General features: G+C 35.3%; 1 protein-coding gene across 1 annotated transcript; it reads left to right on the forward strand.

The window, feature by feature from the left end:
- Window positions 1–2,430: 2,430 nt before the first annotated feature.
- Jchain (joining chain of multimeric IgA and IgM) lies at window positions 2,431–11,251 on the forward strand. The gene is made up of 4 exons (XM_048424907.2): window positions 2,431–2,691; window positions 6,020–6,140; window positions 9,100–9,180; window positions 10,340–11,251. The coding sequence occupies exons 1-4, from the start codon at window positions 2,625–2,627 to the stop codon at window positions 10,551–10,553; spliced, it is 483 nt and encodes a 160-aa protein (XP_048280864.2). The 5' UTR covers window positions 2,431–2,624; the 3' UTR covers window positions 10,554–11,251.
- The last annotated feature ends 212 nt before the right edge of the window (window positions 11,252–11,463 follow it).

An 11,463-nucleotide genomic window follows, 5' to 3' on the forward strand; every position in this document is an offset into this window, starting at 1 on the left:
GGCGCACGCCTTTAATCCCAGCACTTGGGAGGCAGAGATCTCTGTGAGTTCGAGGGCAGCCTGGTCTATAGAATGAGTTCCAGGACAGGCTCCAAAGTTACAGAGAAACCCTGTCTCAGAAAAAAAAAATGCTGACAAAAATTATAAGATTTAGAGACAGAAACACCAAGCCCAGAGCTTTCCTTTATGTTAGTAATCACAAATATATTCTTTGCTTTTATACAAAAGAAGATTTTGAGAAAACATTGCTCTCTCCAGGGATGTCTCCAAGTTACTTGAGGGAGGCAGGTGAAATGAGCATATTTTCAAGGAAACAGTGACTTAAAATACTCACTTAACTTTTAGGGGTAAGAGGGAATCAGGGTCTCATGTAGCTCAGACTGACTGACCTTAGGTTTGCTATGTAGTTAAGCCTTGAACTCATGAGCTCTTTTTGCTTCTACTTCTCAAGTGCTGGGATTATAGGTGGCTGATTGCTCAGCTCTGTTCACCCATTCAGTCATTGTTGTTCACATTCTCTCTGTGTTATAGAATGAGTCAGTTGTCTAGAAACTAGAGTTGGGGTAATGAACTTAAAATAGTTGATATTTGTTTTGATTTCCGTAACTACGCCAAATATCCATTTAGATCTGTTTGCTTTTCTGATAGATAAAACTGTTGCTGTGTTCCCGTCACGCCCTCCCTCCCTGTGTCCCCCCCTCTCTCCTTTTCCTTTTTTCTGGAGTCAGAGTTTTGCTGCATAGGCAGACTGACCTTGAACTCATGGTTCTTTTACCTCAGCCTTCTGAACTCTTGTTTACAGACTTGCACCATCACACTCAGAACCAGGAGAATTAATTTTTCTTATACCTAAGTAATTTTTAAATCCCATTCAGAGTGGTATTAAAATGAACATACACTTTTTTTTTCAAGACAGGGTTTCTCTGTGTATCTCTGGCTGTCCTGGAACTCACTCTGTAGACCAGGCTAGCCTTGGACTCACAGAGATCTGCCTGCCTCTGCCTTTAAAGTGCTGGGATTAAAGGCGTGTGTCACCACTCCCTGGCAAGAATACACACTGATGGTACAGTGGCATCGTTTGTAATAGTGCCCGATACTTTGCTTTTGCTAGACTTTTTACTAAAGATTCCTTTTTTTTTTTAGTATTTTTTATGGTTTATTTAACTTTATTTTATGTTCATTGGTGTGAAGGTGTCAGATCCCCCGGAATCTGGATTTTCAGACAGTTGTGAGCTGCCTTGTGGGTGCTGGGAATTGAACCCAGGTCCTCTGGAAGAGCAGTCAGTGCTCTTAACCGCTGAGCCATCTCTCCAGCCCCCTAAAGATTCTTTTTAAAATTTATTTTATTTTGTGTGTACAGGTTTTTGTCTGTATGTATGTCTGTGTATTACATACTTATCTGGTACCTGTGGAAGCCACAAGATGGTGCTGGACCCTCTGGAACTGGTGTTACAGACAGGTGAAAGCTGCCTTGTGGCTGCTGGGAATTGAACCCAGGTCCTCTGGAGGAGAAGCCAGTGCTCTTACCTGTTAAACCGTCTCCCCAACCCCTCACTGCAGATTCTCTGAAGGATTGTAATTATGTGCTAGAGTTTCATACCTCTGTCACTTCTGTCACTTAGGCTGCCTGCTTATGAACCTGAAGTATTGTTTATTACCACTCAAAGTTTTAGGATACTTTTAGAGGATTATAGGTAAGAATCAAAATAATACACATTTGTTGATATTGAATACAAATGTAGCCATCTAGTTTCCAAGACAAGAAATTCTAGGATGTTGGAGGTAGGAGTAGAAACTAAGGTTTCTTTTTTTTGTTTTTAAATTTGACAATAACTAAATGAAAAAATTTGCGACAAATATTACAGGGATTCAGTTTTTTGTTGAGACAATATGGTAATGTTGTAGTGCAGGGTTCTAGAAGGAATTACTAGGAGGAAAGCAGAAAGTCTGTCTCAGTCCTAGCAGAATAAAATGTAACATTGGTTCAGGACCTATCACTTTCAAATTCTACTTCCGTGTCTGAACTTATAAAATAAACTGAAAGTGGTACAAGTAAACGCATGGATGTTAAGTATGATAATTTGGTTAATTCAAGACTAGCAGAGAAACTAAAACAGTATACAATTAGAAACCTGGAAGGCCTTTGTTACTTCTGTTCCTTTATTCTTTTTCTTCTCTTTTCCTGCACTTATTGTTACAGCCATAAAAATGCCAAATATTTGATTTGAAGGCTAATAAGTATGTGATGATAAATAAATCATCTAATAAGATGATAAAGTTGAGAACTCATATTTAAACATTCTCAATAGAGTTCTGACTCCACTTCTTATTAGGCTTGGGGTTTATTCATTGCTGTAGCATAAATGCAAAACACAAATGATTCATCAAACCCTGGCTTTGCAGCAAAGCTTTAGATTGGAAACAAATACCTAAATCTGAACCACATGCTTCTTTCCAGGGTAGAATACAGCTCAAGCCTGAACCACAATTGTGATTGTTTGCAGCTTGCCTGATGCCTGGGGTGTTATTTTAAGAAAGCAGAAGCAGCATCATTTGCACGCTCCTTATAGACACACACCTTGGCCCCGGCTTTCTGGCTTCACTGTTTCAAAAGTGAAGACAAGATGAAGACAACCCACTTGCTGCTCTGGGGAGTCCTGGCCATTTTTGTCAAGGCCGTCCTTGTAACCGGTAGGTGACACCTATACAATAAAGCCAGGTAACTAGAGAGTAGACTGAGTCTTAGGTCTAAAGATTTATGTTTATGCTTCTAGTTGGACAGTGGCCTTCTGATCTTACTGGGCGGTGATACATACACAGACAATGCTCATTGTATTCTTTGTTCTTTTTTCCTTGTGTTTGGCTACTTCAGCCTATACCATGAGAAAATAAATATTTTGGGGTACATATAGGTAATACATGTAAATTTCCATGTTTAACTTAAAAAATCAATAGTCCTCTTCTTGAGTCTCTGTGATTACCATTCTAGAGAAGTGAAATAATAACTGTGGAATTATGATATAGAAATGTATTTTGATTTTATCTCCTCAGAGAAATGGAACCATTTTCAACAACTTCCTTACACCATAACCATTTACAAATGTTTTGTGTTATTCATGATGTATGAACTGCTGATACTTTGGTTTTTTGTCTTCCAGAAAACTGAATAAAGGGACATACTCTGAATAGAGAAGTATATCCTTATTTCAATACAGAAATCTAGTTAACCATAATCACTTTATATTTTTAACAACATAATATATTTCAAAAATAATATTTAAAATATAAAATACTACCAACAAAACATGTATATATAAACACTTGTGTTTTCAAACATGTTTATATATCTGTAAGATGTCTGTATAAAATAGATGTAGCTATTTAGAAAATAGCCGTTCTCTATCTTCTGTTTTTTTGAGATAGGATCTCACTATGTAGACCAGGATGATCTCAAAGTTCAAATTCCTCTGCCTCTGCCTTCCCAGTGCTGGGATTGCAGGTTTATGCCATCATACCTGGCCAGTTACACTTTATTGAACTGTCTATTATGGTATTTTGGTATTATGCTAACAGCATTACCTATAACATTCCACTTAATTCTCACAATACCCTTTTCTGTCTACTTCTCTTATTTCCAACAAGTTGAAACACTTGTCACTGAGGCGAAATAACTGACCTGAGCTCACAGTAGCAACTGATAGGTAGGATTGGGCAATTTGACCTTTTAACCCCCGTTCCTAACTGGGATCTTTTGTCTGCACAGTGAAGCCACCTTTTAGTGAACTCACTGAAGTCATAGCCACAGCACAGTGTTATGTAATTCTGTCTGTCTGAACTCAATAAAATTTAACAAATATTTTAGTGCACATCTACTGTGTCTCAGATGCTTTTAAATAAAATAATTTGTTAGGAAAAATACTTAATGTTAGGGAGAAAATGTTATAGTCTAGGTCTTGATAAATAAAATGATTTTTCACATTTTCTGGTAAGTGTATTAAGCTTCCTGATTTAAAAAAATGTGAATAGCAGTGATGGTCTCTTAGGTTTCTGGAAAGGAAATAAATAGGCCTTATAGAGTGTGGCTATTTTCTATTTAATACTTACTAATGAAGTAATTTTCTTGACTCTTATTAATGTATATCTTTGATCAGACATTACATGCTCATGTATATTTCATTAAGAGAAGAATTTAAGAATAATGGACACAGACGTAAGGAAGAGAACACCATTGAATTATTTTGCCCTTTTAGAGAATTAATAAGTGCTGTATCATTATCTGAAATTGCCCTCTGAGATTTCTTTTCCAGCACCATGCTTACTTGTTTTTGGTGGTTTATTAAGAATTTATGAATCGTAGCATACTAATGCATTGTTTTTCAAACAATTACAAATGCAATAACAATCTTAAAATGTTTGAAACAGTTATTATCATTAAGATTGAATCTCAATTAAGTTCTCTCTGCTTTAGGAGCTTTAGGTCTCCAAGTAAAATGATATCTGTCTGTCCTGACCCTTAAGCCCTTATAGTTTGACTGTACTAAATTCTCATGAGTTTTTAAAATCTATTTTTATTTCATGTGCATTGGTGTTTTGCCTGCATGTATGTCTGTATGAGGTTGTCAGATCCCCTGAAACAGGAGTTACAAACAATTGTGAGCTACAGTGTGTGTAGGGAATTGAACCTGCGTCCTCTGGAAGAGCAGTCGGTGCTCTCAACCACTGAGCCATCTCCCCAGCCCCTTTATGAGTTTTTTGTTTTAGCTGAAACTAAGTGGGGGAAATTTTAAATATTGCTTACCTGAAGTTATAAGAAAAAGAATACTGACAATCATTGTTATTTAACAAGAAGTAGTAAAATAATACTATTATTGGTTCTTAAATGACCTTGATTCAACATCAGCTAATTAAAATTTTTTCTTTGCAGCATTTACCAGATCTCTTTGAACTACAGATCCGAGAACAAATATTCACTCTAAAGTTAAAGCTTTAATACATACCTATGTTTGTTAATTTTTTGTATAATGATATTGTATATTAATTGAACTCATACCTAGCAATATTTTCTAAACTGCTTTTGCAGCAATACTTTGCAGGCAGTGTTTTACATTGATATACATGCTCTTCTTTAAAAGAGTTCTATGAAATATTAGTATATCTCTTGTTACTCTTTTTGGTTGAATCTCTGTACTGTAACTATTATGGAAAATAGTTTAGGAATGTTTTGGTGAAGAATATTAAATCTTACGAAATAACATAGACTTGAGAGGATAGATACTTGTTTAGTACAATTTAAGGGGAATTTTTTTTTTACAGGAAGAAATGAGAGTTCTGGAATGAATCAGTGTTTCCAGTTGGATTTATAAATGCTTCATGTTGTTTACTTTCAAGCATTTGCTTTAGTTGAGAAATAATGTATATTTCTATTTTATGTTTCATCTTTGTGTTTATCACTGATTTTTACTAGGTAACACCATTAAAAAATTAGAAGCATTAAATAGAAATCAGATTTTTTTCAGCCTAGTTTCTTATTAATTTTTACAATGAAGAAGAAAATTCCTTTTAGATTATATTTAGATTTCCTTTGCTCTTTTAGATTAGAAAATAAAACAAATAGAAAGACCAGGATTGATGAACAATAGAAATTAAAGTTTTTGATCCAGATGTGGTCGAACACCTGTAACTCAGGAGGTGGAAGCAGGGGATGGAGAGTTCACAACCAGCCACAGCTGCAAAGTGAGTTTCTGTCCTGCCTGGGCTACATGAGACTGTCTTATATATTCAGGCAAGAAAAGCAAATTAATTCATCTTAAAACACATGAACATTTTTTGAGAGACAATATCTTTTTATGTAATGCAGACTGTCTTGAAATTTACTAGGTAACCCAGGCAGACCTTGAATTTTCCATCCTTCCTCCTGAATTTTTTAAGCACTAGTATTGTGGGCCTGTGCCATGACACCCAGGACAATATAAACTTTTATTTTCCTTTTTCATGATATATTTTACCTTTCAAACCCAAGGTAACAAGGAAAAGACCATTCTTGCTGACAACAAATGCATGTGTGCCCGAGTTACTTCCAGGATCATCCCGTCCAGCGAGGATCCTAATGAGGACATCGTGGAGAGAAATATCCGAATTGTGTAGGTGACGTTCACATTTCCTTTCTTTCTCTTACAGTCGAGTACTGTGTGTTATTAAACTTTCTTTTCTTTTAAAAGGCAATCATGGTTTTCTGAAACAGCTTTCTGTAGCAGGGAGGGAACCCGAAAGGGGGTTGCCTTGTTTAAATGAAGTGTCTTTAATCCCCTTTTGTGTGGCACCTTTGATGAGATCAAATCATGTCTTAGCTGAAGCTGAATTTTGTTAACAAGCTTGAGGAAATTTTACAGAAGTTGAGAGAAGAAGCAAAGGAAACCAGAGGCTTCTAGTTAGTCACCAACATGCCAGTTATATGCAGTGATTTCAGTTTGAGTCAGAACTTTCAGTTACTCTTAGTCAGCTTGAACTGCAACTTCAGATGATGGGAAACACTAATTTTGTTCCATAACTATTGATTTTTGAGTATTTTACATTGTCTTCATAAAGACAGGCAAATTAAAACTGGTGAATTGACTTTTCACTCATAAATTGGACTCAGAGCTATTCATTTCATTTCACATTGAGCCCAGACTTATATACTTGGTAGCTCTTAATCAATAGCAAGAATACTGATAATACTTGAGAAATAAGATTTCTACTTGGTCCAATCAGTGACAAATTTTACTTGCTAAATACTCCCACCTTAATAGTTTTGTCCAATCAAATACCTCTTGTAGGAAAAGAACATAACAATCAATTTTAGCTATCAATGGGGGAAGTATATTTAAAAAATTGTTTCAAAAGTCTGACTGCATCAGTTTGTAACTGTGTACGCTCAAAAAATAATCAAATTATTTGTCTACTCCAAACTGAAAAATTCTCATCTTTAAATAGAAGAAAAGATGAGCCTGATAGATTATTGTTTAAAATTTGAGAATATCTATTCTTTTTAAAGATCGTATGGTTTCTGTCACATATTTAAACAATACTATTATTTACTTCACTATGTGAATTAACATTGTGTCACTACCCTGATAAAATGCACTTGGTGCTTTATCCAGTATTGTTTTCAGTATTGTTACAAATGTGCCTTACTTGCCTACAGAGCTTAGCATAATTCTCAAGATTGTTCACTCATTTCCCTTGTGTTAAAAACAAACAAACAAACAAACCAACAAAAACCCCACTTAGAAATTGTGTGGTGTGTCTTTATTTCCTCATGTTTATAGTGTTTTCTACCTGTTTTCACATTTTTTTATATTCTTTTTTTAAATCTACTGGGTCGTCTGTTCAAGAGGTATTTCTGTCACCCCATTCAACTTGGTTAACCCTTCCTCAGTCTGTGTGTCTTAATTTAGCCCTTGATTTCCATGGGAAATTTTCAGAAACAGCTTCCTTTATCAGGGAGTGGTCTTAAAGGGGATTGCCTTGTTTAAATGTAGTGTCTTAAACCTTCTTTTGATGTGTAGAGCCTTTAATGATATTGAGTCACAATTTAAATGAAGTTGAATTTTGTTAACAAGCTGAAGAAATTTTATAGAAGTTGAGGGTAGAAGTTTTTGTTCAGATCTTGCCCACAGAAATCACTGGAGAAATCCATTATAGATTTTTACAGAGACATACAATTAAATCACTGTCCATGACACTGCACATAAACTATATTGAAGAACCACTTATGTTTGAATCCCAAGGGGGCAGTTGTTTAAGTAGGCATCCATGGTTTTCTAATTCATCTTTTACTTGTATAGTTTACTGAAATTAAATAATTTACTTACTTCATGGAGACTTTGCTTGATGTGTATTGACGTCCCCCCACCCCCGGAAAGAATATTGCCATTGCTGTGTCGTTACATCACCATTGCCAAGTCTATTACTTAGTGTAATGGTATGTGGCTTTATGGAAGTTATGTGCCTAATCTGAACCTTATTTCTAAGCTGTGAAAAAAAGATAACCATGTATAGATATTTGTATTTAGGGCTTAGACTATATAACATAAATTTATGCAAGAACAATGTTTAGCTCACAGCAAACCCTTATAAATGTTTATTGCCCTTCATTTAAAACCTTTTCTTGAGTTAATGAGATGACTCACTGCATAAAGATATTTGCTGCCAAGGCTGACAACTTGGATTTGATCTTCAGGACCCTGCATGGTGTCCTGAAGGAAAGCACTAACTCCGTAAGTTACTTCCACACGTGTTGTGGCATGAGCACACTGGCCATCAGCACATACGTATAGTATATAAACAAGTGTTAAAAAACCTTTCTAATATCATAAGAGCCCTTATCAAATAAAATAATAGATAAATTCATTCAAAAAATCTTTATTTAGGGAATAGCCAATTTCAAGGATTAGTACTGGGAATGCAATATAAATTATATAAAGTAGTCTGTGCTGAACTGGGAGTGGTGACACACTGAGTAGTCTCAGCATTTGGGAGACAGAGACAAAAGAATTAGGAGTTCAGTGTCATCCTTTGCTACAAAGTGAGTTTGAAGCAAACCTGAGCTATACGAAGCACCATCTCAATACCCAAACAATAAAAATTACACCAAACAACCCCTCCAAAACTAAAGAAAGAAATGAAAACACAATAAAACCCATCCTCAAACAAAAACCAGACAAAAACTCCCCCCAACAAATCATAAAATATGACAGGCTCCCAGAGGTATTACATGAACATGGTGTAGACAGACATATGTGCAAACAAAATACCTGTACACATAGAATAAATGAATAAAAATAATTTATAATTTTATATCTTTTTTTCTGTTTATTCTGCAAGCAATGAGCACCTATATATATAGAGCCATATATAGCCTCGGAAAAGAACTAGACTATAGAGAAGAAACTGATACAGATAACAGGTGGTTGTGAAGCTTGAGTAATAGTTACAATCGAGTGAAGTCATGGTGAGCACTGTTCTCGTTAGATAGTCAATACTGGTCCTGCAGGACTTCAGTGCCAGAAGCAACAGTATTTGTATTTACTGTTTTATTGTTTTCTCTCTCTTTTTTAGTGTCCCTCTGAACAGCAGGGAGAATATCTCGGATCCCACCTCTCCAGTGAGAACGAAATTTGTGTACCATTTGTCAGACCTGTAAGATTTTCCTTCATACTTACGTATTTTTAAGTTAATTACTCTTAATTAACCTTATTAATAATGATATTTCTGAAAATACATTGGGATATTGAAGAAGGATGCTTAAAAGAAATCCCACACTAACTCAGAATTGAGAATAATAAAGGGTTATATATTTAGGGGTAGACTCATAAATCACAATCCTCTGCTGGAACAGAGAACAGCAACTGAATCCCACAGCCAGAAAAAGAGGCCAGACTTGTGCTTTACATCGGCATAAATAGTATAACGGGCCATGCCCAAGTGGGCAGGTAACTTAAAGACTACTGGTGGTAGGAATTCCTACAGCAGGATATAAACATTGACAAATGTATGATCTTTTGATATACTGATCCTATGTTAATTTAAGTACCAAAACTTCATAAAAACTTGGTCATAGAAAAATAGTAATGATAACTTTATTTCAAAGAAGAAATTATTGTTATTTATGTAGAAGGAATCATTTTGTCTCCATATTTAATAAGGAGTTTTAGGTTTTAGCATGTATATGTTTTTTTTGCAGATGATAGAAAAAAAGTCCCTCACTGGGTATGGTGGCACATGCCTTTAATCCTAGCACTCAGGAGGCAGAGACAGGCAGATCTCTGGGTTCAAGGGCAGCCTGGTCTCCAGAGTCAGTTCCAGAACATCCAGGACTACATAGAGAAACCCTGTCTTGAAAATCAAGCCTAGAAAACCAAAAAATTCCCTCAAGAGGATGGTGCAGAAATAGGAGTACTGGCGGTTTCTGACCATCATGAGCTATGTTCCCCTAAATACATCTGTATGTATATGAGTATCTACTTATAAGTCCTCTTGTCACTAGAACTGAATTCACTGAAACAAGCATATAGCTAGGGATACGCTAACACAGTGGAAGCTGCTGGATACTGTAAGTAAGATGATCATATCATCATATCATTAATTATATTGCTTCTTTTCAAGTACTTTTTGTACATGAAAGATTACAGAATTTTATAAATTATTCTTTGTTGTGCAGATGGTTAGGTCCGGAAAGACTCACTGTTTATTGTAGGTTAGAGCTGAAAGAACTAGCAGACATTAGATAAACATCTATAGTGACTTGTCTACTGAGATGACAGTTACTGGAGGATTTCTAATACATACTTTGTTTCAGCTGTAAGAAATGCGATCCCGTGGAAGTGGAGCTGGACAATCAGGTCGTTACTGCCAGCCAGAGCACTATCTGCAATGAAGACAGCGCTGTTCCAGAGACCTGCTACATGTATGACAGAAACAAGTGTTATGTAAATATGGTCCCACTTATGTATCGTGGTGAGACCAAAATGGTGACATCAGCCTTGACCCCTGATTCTTGCTACTCTGACTAGTTCAAGTCATTGCTCACTATGCAACTCTATCTTTAGGGGCTCTCCATTTATACCCAGAAGGAATACTCACTGCTAATGAATTTGAAATCAGTATTTTTTTCCTTTTGAAAAACTAACATTCCCTTTAAATAATTAAATATCAACTGTGCATCATTATTTTGTAATTCTTTCTCAATCCTATGTATTAAATCTCATGCCTGCCTGAGGAGGTATTTTCAAGAGTTCATTTTCTAGTTTTCAAAAACATAAACAAAGGGGAGAAAGTAAAATTCCAAAAATAAAATTAATAGGCATAATTAAATTGAATTATTTTTCTTTCTTACTTTGCTGTGGAGAGCTGGAGCTTCTGCACATTCTAACTCTTCTTTCTTTTAATGTCTCACTGTGTAGAGAACACACACATAAACAGAGGGCAGTTGCATATCTTCACTAAAAGGCGAAAGGGCACATTTTAAACTATTTACTAATATTTGCGAAACCACTTTGCTGAAAGTGATATAATTTGATGCACAAATGAGAAATTTTGATATAACAATAGACTTGGCACTAAATTTTTTTGATAATTTTTTTGACAATCAGCTTATTGTCTGAAATTCTTAGAGGAATCCTCTGTATTGCAGCTGAATCTAATGAAATTTGTATTCCTAAATATGTATTCTCTAGCACAGTTTGAACAATTAAATAGATTAATAAGCATATCCCTGTGTGAAATAATTTATTAACAATTTGCTTGTGTTTAACCTTCTTTTATGTAAATTAAACATAATTTATTATTGGCAAATATTGTAACTATGATGTAATGGTACGTTCATCACTAAGTTTATGTGAGTAAATATCTGAGAAATCTTTGCCAATTCACACTTAAAATGAAGTAAATTCCGCAGCATGTAGCATCCTATGGAAACAGGAG

Source organism: Myodes glareolus, chromosome 8, assembly GCF_982192425.1.
Source record: "Myodes glareolus chromosome 8, mMyoGla1.1, whole genome shotgun sequence".
Lineage (NCBI taxonomy): Eukaryota > Metazoa > Chordata > Mammalia > Rodentia > Cricetidae > Myodes > Myodes glareolus.

Coding starts and splice junctions, on each gene's coding strand:
- Jchain (XM_048424907.2), top strand. CDS start 2,625: ATGAAGACAACCCACTTGCTGCTCTGGGGAGTCCTGGCCATTTTTGTC. Junction 6,141..9,099: donor GAGAGAAATATCCGAATTGT/GTAGGTGACGTT, acceptor TCTCTTTTTTAG/TGTCCCTCTGAACAGCAGGG. Junction 9,181..10,339: donor GTGTACCATTTGTCAGACCT/GTAAGATTTTCC, acceptor ACTTTGTTTCAG/CTGTAAGAAATGCGATCCCG.